The following is a 24,004-nucleotide window of genomic DNA, read 5'->3' on the forward strand; positions in this document are numbered from 1 at the left end:
TGTGTGTGTGTGTGTGTATGTATATATATATATATATATATATATATATATAAATAAATAAAGTGTGAGCTTGCTTGCCGCACTTTGAGAATCACTACTATACACAAGTGAATTAGTCAAAAGATGTTTAAAGTTAATTTTTTTTCTTTTTATTGTCTGCATTTCTGTTAAGAAGCAAATGTTTGGACACAATATGAACGAGCAAGTCCCTCAAACAGCGACACTGTTGGGTATCTTATCGGGGGACATGTTGTAGTAGGGCAGTTTCTTTCCCTGGTTTCTCGTCTTGATGGCGCTGCTGATCTCCGCCAGGCTCTTCCTGAATTTCTCCATGGCCACCTTCACTGGTTTCTCGATGAAGTGCTCGTCGGGGTACATTCCCAAGTAGACCTACAGGACAGCAGAAAAGTTTACAGCAACACCTTTTTCCCCCTTCTGGTGCAAAATGATACCACAATGGAGGTCTCCTAGATATCATTGACTGTACTTCATTTCAACTCTAACCCCCACCTCGTCATCCTGGTACTGGCTGAGGGCCCAGACGGCCCCCAGGTGCCAGCTGGAGCGCCCTCGGTCCGGGAGGCTGTCGATGATCAGGGTGACGTCGGCCAAACCTTTCTTCCTGGGCGGAGGCCTCCGCATGGTGGACGGAGCGTTGGGAATCCAGGAACACCAGTCGTACTTAATGCAGTCACAAAAGGTTGATAGTTTGTTCATCTGAGCACATGCTGGAAAAGATACTCACTAAAACACATTAGCTACAATACCTAGCTTTTGTACTTACACTGGATGGAATTTTAAAATTATTAGTAGTGTTGTTATTAATAATAATGATGATGATAACTTCAACAAATAAAATATATTTAAATGGAATATTTTTAAACACAATATTCTAATATTTTTCCCTTACGTATTGTTTTCTTGTTAAGTAGGGCTACAGGTTAATTTAAACAACAATTATTAATAATTATATCCTTACTGCCCATGACCAACTTTTGCCCATTATAGAAAATGAGAATTAATCCATGAAATATTAATTATAGTTAAATAGGTTAATCAGTTTCATTATTATAATAATTATAATAATAATAATAATAATAATTGTTGTTATTATTATTATTATTATTATTATATGTTTGTTAAAATAACATTTTAAATATTTAAATGTTTATCTAAAAAAAAATGTATATATTTCAAAAATACATCAAATATGCTTATTAAAGTTCATACATATTTGTATTTAACATTGGCCGTTAACAAAAATAAAATTTTAGATATACTACTACTAATAATAATAATCATCATCATCATCAAAATAATAATTATTAATAATAATAATAGGAATTATTGATGTTAAAATGATTGATTTGTACATTTTACTTTTATTAGTTTTTTAAACTATTTAAAATATTTCATTATAACACTATTATTATTATAGACCTCGTTCAAGATGCTTCCACCCATGAAATGAAAAAAACTGGATTTATATTCTTCTTGAATTGTAAATTATTTTAGGCAGTCATAATAATTATAGATACTGTAAAAATATATACAGTGTAACATTACACGCTATATTAAAAAATATTTTCCAATTTCGATCAAATTATCCAACAATTTACTTGCAAAATCAAAGAAAATAGCCCAAATGAAGTAGTTTGACTTTGGATTTGAAGCATTTTGACTGTGCATGTGTGGATTAAACGTGTGCGTGTTATAAAACTGTCTGGATTAAACACAATGTTGACTGTTGTGCAATAGATGTAATGAACAGAAATGTGTGCATGTTGTACAAACTTGTCCAAAGTTGACGGCTGCATGTTGAGCCGACGCGGTAAACACGATGACGGTCAAGTACTCGATCAGCTCCTCGCGAGATTTCAGCGCCTTGGGGAACTCTGCAAACAATTTCCAAACACGGGTGATGTCGTAAGCTTGTGAAACGCACTCAGATGCTGTGGCCAAATGCAGGAAGGCTCGTTTCCAAACATCTGAGCTTGTTTGTTCACGCCGTGCACGATTGATTTTGAGATTAGATTTGGCTTTACCGACCACACGATTCGAAGTCCTGCATGCCAAAGGTGCACACGTCTTTAACAAAGGCTTGGATTTCCTCATCTCCCTTCACTTTCTCGTTGCTGCTGTAGTAAATAGTGACCACGTCGGATACAAAGCTGCAAAAAAAGACACTAGTATACAGACCATATAGAGTGGATATCAAAAGTCTACACACCCCCAGGTTTTTGCGATACAAAAAAAAAAAAACAAGACCATGATATATCATTTCAAAGCTTTTCCCACCACTAATGCGTATAAGGAAATCCTTCAAGACTGTAAAATTGCATAAGTGTACACACCCAGTCACATTCCGCTCTACTGTATTGCCTTTTTTTATTATTATTGATAGTTTCTAAAATAGCCATGATACTGGTGCTATACCGGTCCCCACTCTATACAGTCCTCACCTCTTGGTGGCCTCCCACACCTTGTAGCCGTCGTCTCTGTAGAAGTAGGTGGGCAGCTCCTGCTTGCTATCCACTCCACGAGATTTGATCATATCGGGGAAGCAGAGAGACCTGAACGTCAGGACTTTCGTGGCCTTACGAACCAGCTGCATGTGACCACCTCCGCCTGTGGCGTTCGCCTTGACGGCAGGAGGAAATGCACAAAATTATTCTTTGACATCATTAAAAGCAGCGGTACTCTCTTTGATTACACGGATGAGAAGCATCATGACAATCTTCCTACAGACTAGCAGTGTTGTAGTGATAATAATATATATTATTCCTAATTAGGGGTGACAGGCGAATACTTTTTTTTTTATCGTAATTTATCGCATGATTTCACTAGTTAACTCACGATTAATCACACATTTTATGTCTGTTCTAAATGTAAAATAAAAAATTCTAGGTTTTCATACTCTTGTTAACAAAAGTGAAAAAAAATGTTGAACTGACAAAAAATAGTTCAAATAAAATTTTGACGTTTATAGCCGTCAATGGCAGTGAATGAATACAAACATAAAAAAATAAAAAAAGATAATTAAAAATTTGGGCCGTCAGGCGATTAATTTTTTTTAATCGTAATTAATCGCATGACTTCATTAGTTAACTCACGATTAATCACAAATGTTATGTCTGTTCCAAATGTACAATACAAAAATCTAGGATTTTCATACTCTTAACAAAAGTGGAAAAAAAAACTAAACTAATAGAAATAGTTCAAATGAATTTTTTACATTTATAGCCGTCAATGGCAGTGAATGAGTTAATCAAGTGTACTGAGAATAATATGGCTCAGTCCTTCATACACTGTAATTATACATGTAAGTACTTGGTGAAAAAAAAAATTCAAGTACTGAGTAGTGAGTAATTTCTGAATTTTCGAATCAGAGCCTGAATGTCAAATAGACAAAAATATAACAAAAGACAAACTAGCAACGTGAAACTTCAGATACTGCCCTCCAATATCACTTTAGCTGAAACAATAATAAATTACATCTAAAAATAAAATAAAATAAAGTTCAAAATTCAGCCACAAGAAATTGTATTCTCTTCTTTTACACTCATGAAACAGCACAATAATGTGTTTTATGAAGTTCTCTGTGGAGTTCTTGTAGGCTGAAACGCTTTACATAAATTTGTCACTTAAAAATTAGCTTCTGTGTGGGGCCTTGGAGACTTTGTACATAGTCATCATGTGACCGCCCGGCTCCGTTTGATTGGTGAAATATAAGCATTACTAAGAATTACATTGGATTGGTGAAACAGAGTCACATGACAGTACCTGAGGCTAAAGTCTCAAGCAATAAGACATATAGAAATAAAAGTAGTGAGTAGAATAGACCTCAATGTAATGGAGTAAAAGTACTGTTTTGTCTTAAAAAAATAGTTTTAACATTTAGGGCGGTGCCTGTTGCATCCGTTCAAGTTCCTTGTGGAAAATCTAGTTTCAGTCCCTTTGGCAAAGATAAAAGAATCATCCTTTGTATCAAGTTTATACCCAAGTGAGTTCTCTGTCCTTTCCTCCCACAATCACAAATTATGTTAACCATAAACTGGATCATTGAAGATGCTCCACACTACACTACACTTACCTTGTCAAAGATGCCACACTCACAGATGAGCTGCTCTCTGGCCTTGGTGTTAATGGCGATAGTGAAACGGATGTGTGGAATGAGGAGCTTTTGAAGAGCACATTGGTAACAAGTTAAGTCACCTTGCAGCTTTTACTGATCGATTCATTTTGGTTGACGAGGGTCTGACCTTATAGACGGGGTGGACTGCGGGGAGGTGCCGGAACATGGCGATAGCAAACATCTCTGAGATCAGGTGAGTCCTGAGCAAGTGAGTGACCGTCTGGTGGTGATGGAAGTCGGCCGAGCGCACCCAGATCTTTGCCAGGAGCCAGTCGTGCTGACTGTCTGTGGGCAGGAAGATGGGATTGTCCTCGCCTGGAGTCTGACCTAACTGCAAGGCGACGATGAAAAATATTTTAAAAGGAGGCTAAGACTTGTTCATATCCAATAGCACCGTACCTGTATGGCTATCGGCAGGATCTTGTTGTGTGTATTCTTGTACAGAAGACAGATGGGAGCTTCCAAGTACTGCAGGGTGCAAGGATCTGTACAATTTGGTCTGATGCCATCTAACACTTCGTAGTCCACCATGTAGATGTTACCTGCCTGGAAGCGCAACATTTACATGATTGGTCAGAAAAGTCAGTAAGTGCAGCTAATTCATCGTCAGAAGTGATGAAACATGTAGAAGATGAAAAGGAAAGGGGCAAAGAACTGAACCTTGAGGGGCACCTTGACATTGTCGAACGTGCAATCCCTCAAGTCTTTTGTTCTGGTTCGAATTAAGTCATCCATGTTGAGACAATTTGCAAATTGCAGTGACTACGGTAAGGCTACCTTCACTTCCTCTTCCAGAGTTAACTCTCTCTCCAGGCTGACAGCAACCATCTCATTGGTGACGGGAAACTTGTCGGGAAGTTTAGTGAGCTTTTGGATGACGACAGGATTGCAGCCATTCAGGAACTGGTAGCCGAACATGAAATCCTCTTTCCAGTGTTGCATCACATACTCTGAAGTGAAAAACAAACAAACATGTGAAAGAGCCAAATAAGAACAACTCAAAGACAAATCTGAGGCTGACCTGAGATTGTGTTTTTGATTCTCAAAAAGATCCTCTCAAAATCAGCAAAATCGCTCCAGGACGTTTGGAACATGTGCATGAAGTGGTTGACGAACAGGTTCTCGATTCTGAAAATGTGTTTTTATTATAAAAAATGTTCAGGTAAGAAATATCATTTGGTCCAGGTTTACAAAAAGGCGATTAAAGACAATACAAACGCTTTGCTGTAGTTCAGAACGAAATCCACTCCCTTCTCACTGTCAAACTGGATGTCCCGGGGCAAATCCTGGTGCCTGTTTGCATCAATGCTCATAGGAAAGCCTGGCTGCCACTCCGTCCATCTACAAGGTTCAAGATTTCGGTTAAGTATTGAACACAGCGCTCAGTAACAGTCGGCCAACGCTTACCTGTAGGTCTTCTGCCTCATTTCCAGCTCGTTTTTTCGGTGCTGCTTGACCACGCTCGTCTTATCATCCTGAGGCAGGCGAGCTAACAAACCACAGAGATGCTACGTGACGGAATATTCCTAACCTCTCCAGTCTGTGTGACTCTACCTCGCCCGTCCCGCAGCACCACTTCCTTGTCATCCACCAGCCAGCGGTAGCACGGGAACTCCACGTTGTCCCCGGCTGGAGTCTTTACTGAGATGTAGCTGCAGTACCAGTCGTCTTGGACCCAGTACTTCCTCTTCTCCAGCTTCACCAACACAAGCTCACCCAGGTTTTCGTCCACCCTCACCAGGTAGGAATCCACCTGGGAGAGATAAGTTAGATTGTTCTTGCCTTCAGTCAAAAGATTAATGATTGACATTGTAGTCATCATAGCTTGGCCGCTTGGATGAGGTGAGGAACAGGTATTGTTAAGTTAATGGTACCATGTATTTGTCTCGGTGTACTCACTTACCGCGCCTCTCTCAAAATCATTGTACAGTGGCTTGTCCAGCAGTGTCCTCTCGCTGCATATCTCCGTGCCCACCAGCGTTATGTAGATGTAGTCATCCGTCCCCGCAAACCACTGGCTCCCCGTGGCGATGGTCACTGTGTACGAAGGCATTGATGGAAAGACTCTGAAAAACACTCCCCTTGATAAAAATGACCCAAACTGTCGGCCATTAACTTCAGCCTCAGTAGTCACTTTTGTTAGGTCCCTAAATGGCACTTCTCACTTTTTCAGATGTCCTCACTTCTCTTACACAAATGCCACAAGAATGTGCAACTCTTGTCATGTAGAGTGGGCGGCGCGTTACGTGCACAAACAAGATTCAGCCTGGCGACACGCTTTTCCTTTTACGAACCAAAACAGGAAAATTGGTGTGTTTAATTGAAGCCTCATATGAGACGTCAAATTTACTAGTCAAATCTGTATGTGACACTGGACAATGGTTGGTAGTATGCTTTATGCAAATATCACAGTACAGTGGTCCCCCTTTTGCATTACAGGCTTGACCAGCACTAACTATTCCCGTATACAGTGAACCCTTGTTTACCCGGGGAATACGTTTCAAATCCAACAAAAATCAGTGAGAATACAAAATATAGAGACCATGTAAAAAAAATAAAAAATAAAACTTAACTTCCAGATACTTTAAACACATTTCATGTAATTAAAAAACACTTCACGTTATTAAAACACACTTTTAAAAGTAATTATTTGTACCTGTTCTCACTCTCTTGCTCGCCCAGCTCCTAAGAAGAGTAAGAAAGAGCCTAAGCGTGCTTGGTTCTGTTGTCACTCCCAGTTGAAGTTTACTGTAAAACTGACACATAAAACAACAGAGAATTAAATATTGTATACTTGAACACTAAAATGTAATTTTGTCCGAGAGGCTGCTAGCTTAATGCTAACATATAACGCAAAATGTCTTAGACAAGCTAATAACTAGCATCGTATTTTGCTGCACGTGGTACTACATTGAAGGAAAGTAACTCTCAATTTTGACTTTTCTGTATCCTGAAGAGAAAAAAAAACTAAAAGATTGCTTTAAAACATATGTGATAGAGCACGGGTGAACCATCAACCGTGATATACCCGGCAACAAGTTCTCCCATAGGAAGACTTCAAGCAAGAATACAAAGTTTTGTATGGATTTAACAGGGTGACATTTATTGTCTTGATTTAAAAAAATACACATAAATCCAAACAGACAAAAATAATCTAATATGTACATCTCAAAGGCATTTTTTGTTAGTTCAGTCAGTTCTCTGAACAAGACTCTATCAAGTAGTGCAGCATTTTGTACAAGTTATATCATATAATATACATAATATTTACAAGTCATCAGTTTATATTGCTAGCATTTTGTGCTTTTCTTGTTGGAAGTTTAATTTTGGTATGATGCAAGTATAAATTTGAAAAATGATGATTCACTTTTATTTTTCAAAATACTTGTTCACAAAGCTGTTTTTGAAGATCGTAAATATTAATGACTTGTGTGTTGTTGTTTTCTTACATTTTGAAGCTGGTATCTTAATTACATGCGGTATGTTTGCACAAATAAATAGGCTAGGCTGAAATAAGCTTGAAGTTCTGTCACCACTCAGTATATGACTGTTGTTTGTTAAAGTGTTTGTACTATGAAATATGTTAATGTATGGGGACTGACTAAAAAAGATACTACTACATTTTAGAGGGACATGTTAGCTAGGGACTTTTTTCAAAAGGGGAACAGAAGCAAATGACTTTTTCTTGGACTGAATAGTTTGTTGGAGTTCCCAGTGCAGGTATTTTATTTATTTATTTATTTAATACTATTTACAATAAATCAATCAATTAACTGGTCATGTGTACAATGGGAAATAACCCAATTTCATTAATTTTGGTATGAAAAAAAATCTATCTATGCCAAATACATTTTTGTTTATCAATATGTCAGCACAATACAGTGGAAGGTATAACAATTGCTTGACCACTAGAAGGCAGAAGGTACATAACTAGCTTGTGTATTCACATTTTGTGAAATTTTTGTTCGTGTGGTATTCTGAGAGTTTTCTAATCTGAAATATGTGCCGAGGCTTAATAAAAAATAAATAAACAAGCGGACAGGTTTGATGATCATTTCTCAGATTTGCGTTGGAAAATGGTGTGTGGGCCTAACTTGCTTTAGATTAAGTAAAGACAATAATATGACACATATTCTGTTTTATTTGCATGACTTTCTTCAGCTATAACTGTAAACCACATAATTTCTGTAAGCAAAGTTACCACCCAGTGGCAGCATGTAGCTAAATCAATAAATAACAGAAGAAAAAGGTAAACAGTTCAAGTGCAAATTTCCCTCCTACCAGACAATCGGCCGATCCCGACATGTCGGATTTACATTCATCACAGATCCAAATATGGACATCAACAAGAAAAATAATATCTATATATACTGTGATCACGGAATTGCAAATGATTATATGATTATGAGCATACATTAAACATCTGTGTGGATGACAAAAACAATCATGATACTGTTCTAGTCAGAGTTTCGCAAAAGACAATGACAAATCATTTATAAACTGACAAGTTATTTTTTTTTATAAAGCTTATTGTTTTAAAAAAAACAGTCGGCATACTGTTTGTAGACAAGACAAGGCAAACATGCCACTCGCACCACATACACTTTTATAAAAACCTGAATCCTAAATAATACAAACATTTAATCAGCTTTCAAGGTATCAAACTCATCACAAAAATATAAAGAAATGCATGGATTTCATGTTACTCGAATGGTAGAAAATATAGTTGATCATTTTCTTATTTTACGCTTGTTCCCAGCTGCCTGTTGTATACAAATACACGGATACTCAGTAGTATTCTAAAAGTAATGGTAGGTACAGCGATAACACAACTTAAGAGTTTTTCAGGATACAAGCCATCGATTGGACGTTTTTGTCTTGCGTTATGAGCAAACATTTGAGTTCCGAACGCCATGTGTGAACAATTCACGCTGTTTGCTGCCACTCTTAATCTTATATTAAGTCAGCTAGCAAAATGCTAATAGAATGCAAAAGGCCATTGACGGGCTAATGAAACTAGCATCAATGTTGTAGCTGTTATAAACATTTAAGCAAATGATAATTGAAATGCAACGGGCAAAATGACAATACTTTGCAGGGATATTAAAAACAACGAATATTACTGCAGCTTACAGCGTCACTGAGTTGTGACTAAACTGTTTGATTCTTTACATTCTACTTAATTGTTTTAGATTTGTATTTTTATCATAAAGAACAATACTGCAGAGCACAATTTTTTTCCTTATTAAAAAGCACATTAAAAACATTATGCCGGAGCGGTCACGGAACAAATGAAATTTCTAAGTCAGGCCACCATCGTAATACAATAACGTAGGGAAAGTGTAGAAAGACATCTGCTCTCCTTCCCCACAACACTGCATTAAATAACGGATTCACTGGGGTTGAGTCTGAGGAATTTAAGACATACCGAGTTAAGCATCTGCATGAGCCCCATGAGTGACGCGTCCCCTAGTTGAGGTGGAGTTGCTGCTTCATGAATTCGTAGGTGGTGAAGGCCACAGCCTGAGAGGGCACGCAGCGGATGTAGTTGAGCGAGAGGCCTCGGTACAGGCCGTTCTTGACGCCAAACTCATTGTAGACGTACGACAGGGTCTTGCTCAGGGAGCTGTTTGGGGGCACGACAGATGATATTCAAACATTTGTAACTGCGAAAGACCTTGAGATAAGATGGGGTTCGAGTGAAGTGGGAAAAAATGATGAGTCGATGATGTACTTAGTGGCATTTCATTAAACTATTGTTCAGGGCTTTCTAATAAAGTGACACTGGTGGTACTTACACACACTTGTGCGCATCGGGAAGCACGGATCCTAGCTGCATCCTTCGCCGTGCCACGTCTAAGGGATAGCTATTGGGAGAAAAAAGAAAAAAGATTTACCTGCAAGTAGGACTCATGTCGGGTGTCGTCCACTCTCACTTACGATATTGTCTGAGCAATGGCACCGGCAACGCCTCCGCACAGCAGGTTGACTTTGGTTTTTAGAACCAGGACGTCGGGGTTGTCCGAGGACGGCCGTCCCAGCATCTCTGGGAAATGTTTCAAGCCGAGGCTTTTCAGGGTCCCGAAGGTGAAGAAGGAGAAACCTGCAGCATCAAAACACACCATCAAGGCGGAGGAGATCGGAATGTTGTTCCGCAACAAAATTCTTTTTTCTTAACATTCAGGTTATTTTGCTTCGGCGTGCACATTCTTCAAACAATTCAAACCATTCTAACATATAATTTCACTTTTGTGTGTGTAATTATTCAGATTTAAGCTTGTAAGTCAAGGTAGCACTGTCTTCTTCTTTTCCTTTCGGCTTTCCCTTCAGGGGTCCCCACAGCGAATCAGTTGCTTCTATCTAACCCTGCTCTCACACCAACTACCTTCATGTCCTCTTTAGCTACATCCATAAACCTCCTCTTTGGTCTTCCTCTAGACCTCCTGCCTGGCATTTGGAAACTCAGCATCCTTCTGCTAATATACTGACTATCTGTCATCCGGACACGTCCAAACCATCTCAGTCTGGCCTCTCTCCAAAGCCTCTAAACATGTGCTGTCCCCCTCTGATGTACTCATTCCTGATTCTATCCATCCTGGTCACTCCCAAAAAGAACCTCAATATCTTCATCTCTGCCACCTCCAACTCTGCCTCCTGTCTTTTCCTCAGTGGCACTGTCTCCAGACCAAACAACATCACTGTATTTGCAGAAATATATTCAAACAGCAATCACCTGCATATGGGGCCATTCCAATGAGGGTTGGGGTGAGTCCCCGGTAAAAGCCCAAGAATCCTCCTTCCTGTGCCAAAATACAAAAAAAGCCAAATGTGTGACCAGGATGTGATAATACATTCACATTTGTGTATTATGCACGTTTATACACTTGCATCTCACATTCAGATAGATTGAGTGGAAGGCATTGGTGATTCCGGTGTAGCGATGGTCCCCGGTCACCTGGAAGGCCAGTCTGGCTCGAACCATGTCCAGTGGATAGGTGCATATCACTGCCGTCATACCTGACATCACAGGGGTAAGGCATTTATTAGGGAGAGGATTTTATATGTACAAATTGGGCTATGTATTAAACCCATAACAACACCAATATTCCACCAGATGGTGCCAAAGTGGTCATTTTATCGTTTTGCACTGAGCACAAAAAACAGCAAATAAACATGTTATTTTTCGAACCTACCTGCCATGGATCCAGCCATGAGGCGGTGAATATGTCCGGAGATCCCAAGTTGTTTACTAAGCAACTGTTGAAAAATTGAACATATATGTGGTGGCATAACTTGTCAAGTGCATCACATTTTCCTCATGTTGCCGTTTGAGACACTTATTTCACAATAAAGAAAATACTGTACCTTTTTATAATGGTCAAAGGCCATGAACTGGATTGCGCCATAAGGAAATATCCTCACCATCATTGCCCCATTGCCCTTATACAAGCCACGGAAGCCTTCTTTTTTTGGCACGGCCTTTAGAGTGGAAAACACACCTGCACAGAAAGAGGCACAATCAAGCTATAATGCTAAAACTCTTGGGTGATTTGTACATTGAATTAAGTTCTTATTTGAAGACATTTTACCCAGGTGTTTGTAGTGGGGATTCTGGGCCTGAAGCAGAATCTTTACTCGGTCTAAAGGAGCGATTGTACTCTTGGCACAGCATCCTGCAACACCTATAGCAGAGAACCAATGATAGAACAAGCGTGTACATTTTTATTTTTTATTTTATTTTTAACCAAAGCAGTTTTGTGGAAAAAATGCACACACAAGTACAACACGTTCTTGCTAACATTCTCAACAAATAACTGACATTTTGAATGGTGTTGTGAATTATATCAATCTCCTACTGAATTGACATTACATCACGTGGAAACCCTTTTAAAGGGTGGTCTCGACTGAAGATTCACTTAAAGGTCTGAAGGGTACACCCTGGACTGCTCCCCAGCCAATCGCAAGGCGCATACATACGTTATACTATTTACAAAACATTTCAGACATACAGTATAAACATTTGCAAGTCAGTAAAAATGGTTGGTTGAGGCACAAGAGAACAATGGACACAACAACAGCCATATCAAAAACAATTGTAATCTCGTGATGACAGTAACAACCACAATACTGGTCCACAGCCCTTTGTTTTGATTTTTTAAATCAGGAAACATCGAGCAAGACAGGAAGCACATTTTATCGTGATGCCCCGACATCACAAAGCTCAATAACAATAATGTGTCAGGTCCTACCTCCAGCTACAAAAGAGCGGAGCCAGTAGTGGTCTTTTTTGGCTGGAGTGCTGCTTAAGGCTGGAGGTGTGGAGACAGTAGCAGCAGCCTCCGATGTCATCCTGGAAGCTCACAAATCCACCGCATGCATAGCTGCCAAGCAAAAATGGACATATTATCACAATTAATGTATTGGTCATGAGCACATTGGCCACAATTCTTTAGTGTCAATTATCCCACAAACCAGAATATTTTTTTTATGGTTGAGCAAAATGTACTAATATAAAGCTACTGCACTCTACTACTTACGACTTTACATTCTTGACATACACCGTCAACAGCAACGTGGAAGGTCGATGGAACAAATTTCCCCACAAGTAAAGTGATTTCTCCGTCGCCTTCTTCCTCACATGAGACGCTAGCGCACCAAAAATTAGTGTCGCCAAACATCCATGATTTGTCTCCAAAACCTATCAAATTGTGAGTTAAAGCGTTTTCGAGATTCACGTAATACTGAACATGGAGAGTGCCCTTCGCTCTTGGTTTACAAGCGCACGCTAGTGACGTATGATGACGTAAATTTAGCGCGCCACAGTGAAGTCATGTTTACGTTCCAAAAACCTTCAAGAGAAAGGCGTTTGCGTAAAAATAATAAATGAATCTCCAAATGTGAGAATTGTATTACTTATTTTTTTTATCATTATTATTAAGTCATCTGTTTTATGACTTAATTATTATGATTATTAATGACATGCATGGTCTAATTTCATTGTGTTGGAATTCAAAAGTATGTGGGAAATGAATAAATATTTTTTTTAAATATATATACACAGACACCTGTAGATTCAGAGTAGCAATTTTATTATATATATTTTAATGACCTGGCAGTGATACAAGGTACTAAAAGTGGGACAGAAATGTCAAATTGTATACAACAATACTTTATTTTTTCTTTGGGAAATAAACAACTAATTGATCTCATATTTTCTGGGATGTTGAGGAAGTGAACAGCCGTTTTACAAAAATGAAATTGACGCACCCAAAAAGATTAGTAATTTCCAATAGTTGCCACAAGATGGCGCCAAAGCAATACTGGACTGGTCGCTTATTTTAGACAAGGCTCTGGCCTAAGCACAAAACAATGAATATGTGATTGTTTTAGCCAATAGTGAAATATAGGTTACAAAAGAAATATCCAAATACAACAATGTAGCTTTTCCCCCAAAATTTTGACTTTTCAAAAAAAAAAAATATATATATAGCTACATCTTTAATTAAATGTGTTTCTTTAAAAAAAAAATAAATATGTGACTTCGTTTTTGTAATATAACATATTTTCTAAGAAATATAACTGAACTTTTTTTCTTGTACAACCTTACTGTTGTAATACAATTTTAATTGTCTTTTTAATATAAAAATATGCAACTTTTTATTGTTGTAACATTAGTTTTTTTCTGGAAAACATTCACCGCGTTTCTCAAAATATGCAACATTTTTCTTCATTTTTCTTACTTTATTCTTATAATATTATAGCTGTCTCTTGAAAATGTATGACATTTTCTCAAAAATATAAAATTTTATCTTTAAGATGTGCTTTTTTTCTCGAAAACGTGCAACATTTTATATGGAAAATAAAAAAATATATAAAAAAGAAAACTTTTTTCAAAATACAAGTGTCGTGTTTGGGGTTGTTGAGGAACCAAATGCAGGAAACGGAGGCGAGGCCGGCTTGCAGTAATTTAAAACAAAAAGGGATTTTATTTCCCAAGGAATAAACCAAGAGGCAAACAAAGGACGTGGAAAAACTTCTCAATTAACAAAAGACCAAAAAGTAGATGCAAAGCAACAAACAAAACACACGGGCAAGGACAGCACAACTGACATAGACTCAATGACGCAAACGAATGATCCAACAAAGAATGCAGGGAAGGAGGGAACTAAATAGGAGCAAACTAACGAGACAATGACAAACACCTGGACATGACACAAGGGGCAGAGGGTGCTGATTGGAAGACACAAGGGGACCGGTATGACGAGCACAATGACAACGAAAACCAAAACCAAGCAAAAACCAACACAGATCATGACAAAACACAAAACAACAAAACTAAACAAACCCAAACCATAATAATACTTTTTTTTAAATATAATTTTAACTATTAATTATTATCCTAATAAGAAAAGGACTCTTTTCGAAAATATACAAATTTTTCTCTCGAAAATGTGCAACTGTTTACTGTATATGATTTTTTTGTACAAATATGTTTCTTGAAAACACTTTTTTTTTTCTAGAAAATAAACCATTTTTTCTTCCTCGAATATATGCGTGATTTAATTCTTGTAATATTAGGCAGCAACTTTTTCTCGCAAATGACTTTTCCACTCGATGGCGGGAAAATGAAGTGACACACGTCCACATTTCCGATCCGGGCCCCACTGACAGCTGCCATCCGTGTCTGGTTTTCGCGCCTCCCCTCCAGCCCAGAGACGACGAGCTCTACCGGGGCCGAGCCCGAAGAAGGTTGGCGTCTGGCAGGAGGGAAAGCAGAGAGCGAGCGAGCGAGCGGGGCTGCCCTGGTCGAGGTGACACAAGGGTTTGACGTTTTTGACGACGCGAAGCGAACGAACCGCGCGGCGACGTGGCCACCGGGGGCCCCCCTGAACCCGCCCTGCCCGCCCGCCTGTCATGACCGCGTCGGTGTGGGAGCCCAGCAGCCGACCGACTCGCCATCAGCAGCGGCGGGCTAAATTTGCCGAGGAGGGGAAACGCATACAAGGTCTCGCTGTCTCGGTGGAGTATTATTAGCAGACGGCGCAACTGGCTCTCTCTCTCTGGTATGTCAAGCATTTTCTGCTTCAAAAACGCATAAATAAACCCACACTTGTGTCAAAGTGGCGTTTGTCTTCGACACCCCCCCCCCCCCCCGACACACACACACACACACACACAAATAGGCGCTTTAAACGCAGGCGGTCAAGTGCAAAAAAAAAAGAGCAAAAAAATATGGAGTGAAAGGGCGACGCGGGTGGCGTTTGTAAGATTGTAATAAGCAAATTCGACAACAGGATCTGGCCCCGAGCCCCACTCTGCAACGTGTTTGCCCTTTAAACTGCTCACGCCAAGGAGGAAGCGCTCTGTGTTTAGAGGAACTTATGCTTACCTCGCTTTGGCTCGACGTTTTTGACACAAGGTTGTCCCAGGACATAAGTCAGGCGTGGCCAAATTGTCACTCCAGACAAGGTAAAGACATTTTGCATGTTTAAAAAAAATAAAAATATTGTTGTGATTAAATAAAAATATAAAATAATAGGCACAATTATTATGTATTATTATTATTATTATTATCATTCTCCCTGCATGTGTTCTATGTTTCTGGGTTAGAATCCGGGCACAGGCCTTCCTGTGTGGAATTCCCATAATTTACTAAAGGCTTGAGTGGGTTTTCCGTGGGTCTTCCGACTTCCTTCCACATTCCAACATGCATGTTAGGTTCACTAAAGAGACAAAATCACAAATGTCAAACATAAGGCCCGGGGACCAGATCTGGCTCCCTACATGCTTTTATGTGGACCGCTAAAGCAAATCATGTGCGTCTACCTTCATGTTTCTCACTAAAATCTGTACCAAAATCGCAATTTGGCTTCAAATTGTACATATTGTGGGCATTTTTGCTATTAAGTCTTATTTTGATGATAAACTTAACAAGTCAATAGTCAATATTTTCCTTGACCTCTGATCTCAAGAGTAGTTATCCATCAATTTGTTGTACTGTATATACGTAATACAAATTGGCAACAGTACATTTATATTTCACTCATAACGACCCTGACGGGAACTAGATTAATTAAAACAATAATGACTTTAAATCGAAGAAAACAATCAGTTTGGAGCCCCAGGTAACTGCCTGTGCTCGCCTAATGGGAAGTCTGGCCCTGATTATTCTCCCCACTTATTTGATATTTTACTGCTTCCACTATTCTTAATAGACTCAAACATCCAAATACTGTGGAATTTAGACTTGCGAGTTTAATTCATTAGGTAACCAAGTTCATAACTGGTAGTGTAGTGATACAGGGAGTAAGTCATTTGCACCAGAACATATACAGTAGATGTTTTACAACGCTGTGAAAAATGCCAACAGTTGGGCCGTTTCTCTGGAACCAATTGTATTTTATAATAGTTTTTTTCTTCTTTTTTTTTTTTTTGTTCGCAGCCAGCGATACCTTGAAAAGATTTTTGCTCAGTCCTTCTGGGACAGTTCCAAGATAGATGTTTGTGAATGATACACCAATTTTAAAACAGGAAACTGGATGAGGCTTGGTACATGGATGTTTCTCTGTGTTTTTATTACCCTGTTTATTCTGTCTTTATAGGTCATGCACCATCAGCATCCCCAGCCAAATCAATAAAATAGAGGTGGATTTTAGACAGAATTTTGATCGCAATCTGGCTCCCATGTTGGCTGTAAAAAACCCTCCCCTCCATACCGTCAGCCATGCCAGCCACCACCAAATCCGCCAGGAGACAAACCCCCGCTCAGAGAAAAAATGGCCAGAAAGTCTCTGGCGCCAAAAGGCAAACGAGCAACTCAAATAAAGGCAGGGGACGAGTGTCAGAGCGCCTCCAGAAAGCCACGACTGCCCCCACAAGGTCGAGTGCCAAGCCTCAGGCGCGGTCGGCTCGGAGCTCCCGAGGACGAGGGATAGGTAGCCGGTCCTCTGGTCAGGGTAGTGAATCCCCTGGTAGAGTCAACCATGCCATAAGTGTAACAGGATCCGCGAGGCCTAGAGGGTTGAGCAAGGTGCCCGACTACTACAGCGAGTTAGATGACACCTTATGGCGGAGAAAGTCCCCACGGGGGGCGCAGATGTCAGCTGATTCATTCTTGCCACCTAAATCGTGCAGGGGTGGGAGGAAGACCAGGGGAGGAGCTAACACTCGAAACCAGCCGTCAAAGACCAACAACAACCTGACTACTGATGAGGACCTCGAAAAAGAAGACCCCCAACAACTTCTGCCGGTTTCTCTGAAAATGGATTTTCAAGGCCCTGCTCATGTCAAAGAAGCTAAAGAGGGCAGCCCCCTCAAAGCGGACTCGCCACCATGCAATGACACCCCAGAGGACTGTGTGCCGCTAGACAACCAGACAAGCATAATTGGTGAGGCTGTGACCGAGGCCCCTGCAAGTGAAGACCTGCAACCGGACCTCTGTGACGATGCTAGTCAAGATAGCCCCCGCAAAGTAGCTGCTAGGAGGATCGCATCTCCTATTTCGCAAGGACTGCAAACGTCATCTTTTACAGGACACAAACTCAGTCATGTCAAAGATGACAATGTGATTTTGGGAGGGACAAGGATCGACAACACGGTCGAGTCCGTTGCGATAAATCCGGACATACTGGCAGAGAAAACAACTGAGAGTTTAGATGAGGTCCAGCAAAAGGCGGTGGACGTTGCCGAGGTTCTGGCTGATGGTGAGGGACGACCAAAACAGAGAAGTCCTGCTGAGTCCCTCCTCAGTACTTCAGTTCTCTCACAACCTCTGGATAGACCTCAGTCCGTCAAAAGACTGCCAGAACAGTCACTTGACAAGGTGCTAACTGTCCCAAACACAGCTACCTCAAATGCCACCGAAGCCCCTGATGCCTCAGAGTCATCCCAACCAGAGGTTCAGAGGGAGGGCAGGACAGACATGCAAACTATTGTTCAAGGTGCTAAACCACATGTCTCAATATCCTGTGCTGTATCAGAGACATCTACATCACAGCATACCAACCCTGTAGCAAGGAGTACCCCAGTTATTATCCGTAGTGACTCCCTGAAAGCAAGGAGCTTCTGGGAGCCACTGCAAAGCCTGGAGAATCCTCCTCTTCCTGCTCCGCAAGCCAAAGATAGGAAGCCCTCTCCAGAACTGTTGGAGCACCACAGTCCAGTTGAAACTCCAGAAGAGTGCAATCCAGTCTTTAATGAGGATAGGGGTGTTATAGTTGCTGCGCCCGAGCTAGACCTGCCGCCAAAGATTTCAACCCCTTCTCTGGACGGCAGCTCGACTTTCTCCTGCAGCTCTGAGAGTACGCGCTCCTCCTTCTCCTTAGAAACCGAGTCAGAGTCGGGCTACGGTGAAACCTCTGTTCCGCCAAAATCCTTGGGGTGCGACGGAGGACGCCACCCGTCCTCCTGGAAGCAACAGCAACGCAAGGAGAGGCGAAAGCGGAGCAGGTGCGGGAGGTGCGAGCCATGCCTTAGGACCATCAGCTGCGGCCGGTGCAGCTGCTGCCTCAACCGTAGCACTGGCCATCAGATCTGCAAGCTGAGGAAGTGTGTGGAACTGAAAAGGAGGAGGCCGCTCGTTCTCCCTGCCACACAGGTCAGTCTATTTTTTTAATCTTCTTTTTTTCCTTTCGGCTTTTAATTTTAGCCAAAAACACCCAAGGTTGCCCTGAGTAAAAATGGAATGTTTAAGTGGTACATTGAGATTCCTTACATGTGGTGCAGCCTTCCTGCGAAATATTTGAGTGGGGGGAAGGGGCGTGGAGAATACCCATCCCATGTGAATGCATGTGTGACTAAATTGAGTATGCTGGATGATGCCTTCTTTGTTTTCATGACCGGCAGCCACTCAGCACGTGGTTGGAGTAATGCGCCTGTTATGTGTGTGTTAGAGCGTGTTTGAGACCTTAACTATAAACACCCAGTTAGTTTTTCTCTGGTATTTTTAAATATGGTGCCATAATTTCTCGTTGTTTTGGTGAAACTAGCACAAGTATAGGGTAGCTCATTGCCCTAGTATTTAGCACAACCGTCCCATGGTTCTGAGGTTCTGGGTTCAAATCTTTGCTCTGGCATTCCTGTGAGGTTTTTTATTTATTAATTTTTTTACACATTCTAAAGACTTGCATGTTAAATTCATTGAAGATTCTAAATGTGTCCTGTGTGAATATAAGTGTCAATGGTTGTTTTGCCTGTATGTGCACGGGGATTGGCTGGCGACCTGTCCAGGGCTACCCTGCCTCTCATCTAAAGTAATCTGCGATAGGATCCAGTTCACCTGGTACACTAATGAGGATACATGGTAATGAAAATGAATGGATAAATGGATAACCATTTTGTGGTTGAATGATTTTGTGTGGGTAACTGATTTCATTTCCTATAGCGAGTCTACCCTAGCTGACCCCGGGCAACCAATGTCATACACATAGACAATAATTTACACTAACTTCCACAGCAATGGACAATTTTGAGTCTTTGATGAACCTTATGTATGTTTTTGGAATGTGAGAGGAAGCTGGAGTACGGGGGTAACTTGTAAAAACGCCAGAGCTGACATTTGAACCCTGAACCTTAGATCTATAGTCAGACCTACTAGTCACTAAATCACCGTGCTGCCCTTTTCTTGTTTATGCTCCTCATGTTTATGTTTCCAAAACCATACATTTAATTTGTTGCGCACCCTTAAAGCACAACATGGTGGTTAGACCCTAATGTTGCTTTGTGTTCATCATGTGTCACACAGCAGCTGTTTGCTAATGCGGCTAATGGGTCAAAATCGTATTATGCGCTAACTTGTTTGGGGATGTTTCTCCCTACCTAGGGGCCAGCCGGCATTGTGCCAAGATTTTATTATGACACACGCCGAATTTTCTCATTTATTGGTATGGGTTCTTGGAGCCACGCCGTGCACCATGTGCGGCGCACAATGGTGTCCATGCGGCTGGGGGGAGGGAGAAACTGAAAGCGAGGGTCCATGTGGCTCTATGTGTATGTGTGTGTGCGTGCGCGCGAGTGCATTGACTGAGTCGCCCTCCCCATCAGAGGCATAGGCAGATTAGGAATGACTGTTATATAACACCTGCAAAATCACTCAGTGGAGACCTTTGTGCACCATAGCCAAGCATAGGCGGCGACATGGAGGCAAGAGTCTGCAAACATATTATTAGGAACGTCCCAAAATGTGGGTCAGTGTGGGCTTGTGTGGCTTTAAGGCTCACTGGGGTTTGTTTATCTACACACATACACACACGCAACATGCTGGCTGGTAGAATGTAAACTCCCTGTCAGAATTCCTCTCATTCAGAGCAAACTGGTTCCTCCATTGCGCTTAACTGACTTGACATTGGCACTCATCTCGAAGGTTGTAATACGTTTTCTCAAGGAAATCATGGAAATGGAATCACTAATTAAGACTTTATTCATTTTAGTGGTAATGAGGTGGCTGTAGTGGTAACATTTTAACCATCTAAACCGGAAAGTGTAGCTGAGCTAAAAACTGGAGAGCCCAGTGAAAACGTATGCCGGAGCTGAGGTTCAAACCCCAAATCTGCGAACTGTGAGACAGATGCGCTAACCACTACACCACTATGTTGTCTAACATAATTGTCGGGGGATAGAGGCCAACCCTTGCTACGAACAACTGACCCCTAAAAGGTGTTTGTAATTGCATATAGATGCCACAAGGTGGTGGCATTTAAAACGGAGAGGCTCATAAAGCATCAACGCCATACCTCGAGAATGTACATAATCATGAACCCATGTTCCATAAACAACTGTATTCAGTAGGTGATTTACACACACAAAACCACAGCTCATTAGTAGAAATCAGCTCCCAAATAGCCTAAACAATACGTTAGCACAAACTGACTGTTTCAAATGAAAATAAAACACCATAAGTTAGGGGCAATTGTAAGTCAAAGTACTACTACTGTATAATATAAACATAACGTGGTACTGTGGTATTTTCATTCACGGCTTGTTTGGGTGCCTAAACGAGCCGAGGTAGAGAGTACAACTGCATATAACGTGCGCATTATGTAGCAATACTGTATTGTCGATATTTACTCACTTGGCCAGTCTTGCTGATGAAGCTCACACACCCTTCCTGACAAACGTCTCTTCCACAGGATTGTGAAAAAGGGCAGAGGCCAAGTGAAGTAGCTCGTGTAGTGGCTTGCCTATAGCTGTTCCTGTTTTCCGCAACACAGTTTGTTTTGTTTTGGTCCCGTATAATAATAATTGAAGGCTTATTGAAAGGGGCTGAAAACACACTCGGAACAATTTAGCAGACAAAATGCTTCTCTGGCTTGTGTGAGCAATGTTGTAGTGGAGGTTTCCCTTTTTTCTCTCTCTTTTTTTTTTTAAAGGTCTGGTTTCACTCAGGATTGCTTGATGGCTCCCTCATGGCCTAGCCTTACGTTGGGCAGGCAAGAGAAGACTGGGCTCTGGCCCTGAAGGCACACACACATGCACATTAGCAACACACGCTAAATGTTGCCTTTCATAGTGCAAAATCCCCCTTCAGTGAAACAGTCCTTACATGGGGCAGCACAGTGACTGACTAGCATGTCTGCTTCACAGTTCTGACTTCCTGTGTGGAGTTTGTATGTTCTCTGGGTCATGGTTAACATGCATGCTTTGTTCCTTAAAGACTCTAAATTGTCCAAAAGTGTAAATATGAGTGTGAATGGTTGTTTGGCCACACAGGATGTCTCATGTGATTGGCTGGCGCTCAATTCATGGTGTACCCTGCCTCTCAGAACACGGTATTCTGGGATAGAACTCATCATAAAAATACCCCAAATGTCATATGTCATTCTTACAACGTAAAATGTGACAACAGTTACCAGCATACACAGAGCAACACAGCCGAAAGTAGCCTACGGTCGTCTACTCATGAAAACTAGCTGCTAAATCATGCACACAGCAAAATAGGCTGCCTCATACGAAAGTACACAAAAGTGAAAATATTTTTTTAAATGTCATACTTTTGTACAGGTGCAGTTAGAACAGACAGTTCTCTGTACTGTTTCAAGCTCCCCCTTGAATACAGCTGCCACCTTCCTATTAAATAATCCACATTTAGGGCAAGATTAAGATCCCCACCATTTTCCTTGATGTAACTAACACACACTGGTAAATCTAAAATCCATGTTAGAAAAAAAGTATTTGTTCAAGACCGTACATGTCGTCAGGCCTAATTTGCAGCACGAGCATCCCCCAGGACTCCAATTGAGCTTCCCGTAACCTGCTTTAGCCTCCAACTAGCGCAGCCTAGCTCCTCCTGCCAACTCATTAATCTCTCACACATCATCATCCAATCCCACCTTCTTCAGTTTTACTGCGGCGGGCGGCGCATTCGCCAGAGTAGTAGTAACCCAGCTGAGATAACACGTGTATCATGAAAACATTTGCACATCCCCCAGAGAGAGGGAGCGATACGCGCTTTGGGGGATGTGCAATTGTAATGCTGCCTGCTTTAGCGCTATTACATATTATTAAAGCCGTGTGCATCTATGGAAATATCCTTGATATCCAGTTTAAGGTCTATTAAATAGTACGCTCCTTGTGGTCACTAGTAAGACAAGTCAGCACAAGTCAGCGTACTACAAGTAGTAGAAGAACTGTCTTATTAGTAATATTTTTCCACTACTGCCTTCCACAACTATAAGACATTTTTCATAAGTGTATCAAGGATATCAAATAAATGCTCAAACAGCTTTCCATGTAGATGTGTTTTTCATGTGTGAATATTTGAATATTAAAGTCATCATGTACACGGCTTGTATTTCAAGCTCTCGTACAGCAACCCACCCCCCCTCTATTGTTTCCAAAATGGGACCCTCCTTAATGTAAAGCAAGAGTGATTTGTTCCGAGCAGACGCTCCTGTCAGGCCGCTTCCCCCCACTCTGTGCCTTCGGAGGTCTCAGCGCCGACGGTTGCCACGGCGACCTCATTGTCTGCCGCCCACCTTTGACCCGCCTGCCTACTCTGACGGAGTATTCTCAGGGTCATAAGAGGGCTTAGCCAGAGATAACCGGTGGACACGCACCACCGCCGCTGTTTAAGACTCTGAACTCAGTAACCTGCATTCAGGTAATTAGGTTAAACTATAATCTGTATAAATCAACTATGTGCTGCAATGTTATAATTTTAAAATATATGCAGCAAAACATTAACTTACCAGTTAAATTTGTTTGTGAGCAAGGTTGTAACATACATTACTCATATATAAAATAATTCACTCACTCACTCTTTTTTTAATGGGTTGAAATGCCATTAATCTGTTCTAACCCTGCAAAAAAAAACAGTAAAAGCTTGTATTTATTTATTTATTCATTTATTTTAACGGAAGTGTCATTACTGGACGTACTGTGTATTAGTAATGTGTTGTGTCTTTAAGGGGCGTGGCCTACTGAGTGACATCATGTGCTGGGTTGGCTGGTTAATCTCATTGTGAGCATCTAGGTGTGAGTGGTGGCCACAATATTGACCGCAAAAATAAATAAATAAAATCAAATCCTGTTGACGCTTTGCTTTGATGCAACTGCTGTAGGGTTATTATCATAGTCATTATCAAATGTTTTAGAATTGATTATTCTTTCGATTACTCCATTGTTTTATCAGATAAAATTGTATTTTGCATTAAAGTGTATTATTCTTTTCCTTGTTTACTGTTTATGAACTAGTTGTTGTTGTTTATTTGGTATTGTTTAGTGATAATACCAACTAAACAATTAAGCAATATCACACTAGAGGGATTGGATTGGAATAATTACTGCTGAGAGGCTGAAAGCAGATGATTTTGACAATTTTCAGTAAAACAGTGCCTCTAAACAATTACTCATTTATTAAAATAGTTGTCATTT

General features: G+C 40.7%; 3 protein-coding genes across 7 annotated transcripts in view; 1 reads left to right on the forward strand and 2 right to left on the reverse strand.

Annotated features, from left to right (window-relative positions):
• Positions 1-126: 126 nt before the first annotated feature.
• On the reverse strand, positions 127-9,699 carry LOC147163587 (polyunsaturated fatty acid 5-lipoxygenase-like). Of its 3 annotated transcripts, none has more exons than XM_086092890.1 (16): positions 9,564-9,699; positions 6,792-6,891; positions 6,039-6,172; positions 5,690-5,888; positions 5,543-5,624; positions 5,354-5,476; positions 5,157-5,263; positions 4,913-5,085; positions 4,535-4,681; positions 4,263-4,466; positions 4,094-4,180; positions 2,463-2,641; positions 2,050-2,171; positions 1,795-1,895; positions 511-681; positions 127-390 (listed from the first exon to the last, which is right to left on the reverse strand). In XM_086092890.1, the coding sequence occupies exons 1-16, from the start codon at positions 9,588-9,590 to the stop codon at positions 211-213; spliced, it is 2,136 nt and encodes a 711-aa protein (XP_085949016.1). In that variant the 5' UTR covers positions 9,591-9,699; the 3' UTR covers positions 127-210. The 3 variants fall into 3 exon arrangements, with proteins under 3 accessions (XP_085949016.1, XP_085949017.1, XP_085949018.1); XM_086092892.1 differs by having other exon boundaries at positions 243-390; positions 2,046-2,171; XM_086092891.1 differs by lacking the exons at positions 6,792-6,891; positions 9,564-9,699 and having other exon boundaries at positions 6,039-6,529.
• The window catches only part of slc25a16 (solute carrier family 25 member 16), a 23,416-nt gene continuing 7,670 nt past the window's right edge, over positions 8,259-24,004 (reverse strand). The window contains exons 1-10 of one of the 2 annotated variants that reach the window (XM_086092899.1): positions 12,673-13,769; positions 12,385-12,516; positions 11,725-11,817; positions 11,501-11,634; positions 11,329-11,392; positions 11,031-11,152; positions 10,869-10,935; positions 10,076-10,238; positions 9,934-10,002; positions 8,259-9,761 (exon numbers count right to left, since the gene is read on the reverse strand). In XM_086092899.1, coding sequence (XP_085949025.1) covers positions 9,605-9,761; positions 9,934-10,002; positions 10,076-10,238; positions 10,869-10,935; positions 11,031-11,152; positions 11,329-11,392; positions 11,501-11,634; positions 11,725-11,817; positions 12,385-12,484 — 969 coding nt within the window. In that variant the 5' untranslated portion in view covers positions 12,485-12,516; positions 12,673-13,769 and the 3' untranslated portion in view covers positions 8,259-9,604. Of the gene's footprint in view, positions 9,762-9,933; positions 10,003-10,075; positions 10,239-10,868; positions 10,936-11,030; positions 11,153-11,328; positions 11,393-11,500; positions 11,635-11,724; positions 11,818-12,384; positions 12,517-12,672; positions 13,770-24,004 lie in introns of those variants that run through there. The other variant, XM_086092900.1, reaches the window with a different exon arrangement.
• tet1 (tet methylcytosine dioxygenase 1) overlaps positions 14,844-24,004 on the forward strand; it is a 33,056-nt gene continuing 23,895 nt past the window's right edge. Inside the window, exons 1-2 of one of the 2 annotated variants that reach the window (XM_086092888.1) lie at positions 14,844-15,198; positions 16,738-18,731. In XM_086092888.1, coding sequence (XP_085949014.1) covers positions 16,860-18,731 — 1,872 coding nt within the window. In that variant the 5' untranslated portion in view covers positions 14,844-15,198; positions 16,738-16,859. Of the gene's footprint in view, positions 15,199-16,709; positions 18,732-24,004 lie in introns of those variants that run through there. The other variant, XM_086092889.1, reaches the window with a different exon arrangement.

Source organism: Leptonotus elevatus, chromosome 13, assembly GCF_054856555.1.
Source record: "Leptonotus elevatus isolate MCC_2025b chromosome 13, RoL_Lele_1.0, whole genome shotgun sequence".
Lineage (NCBI taxonomy): Eukaryota > Metazoa > Chordata > Actinopteri > Syngnathiformes > Syngnathidae > Leptonotus > Leptonotus elevatus.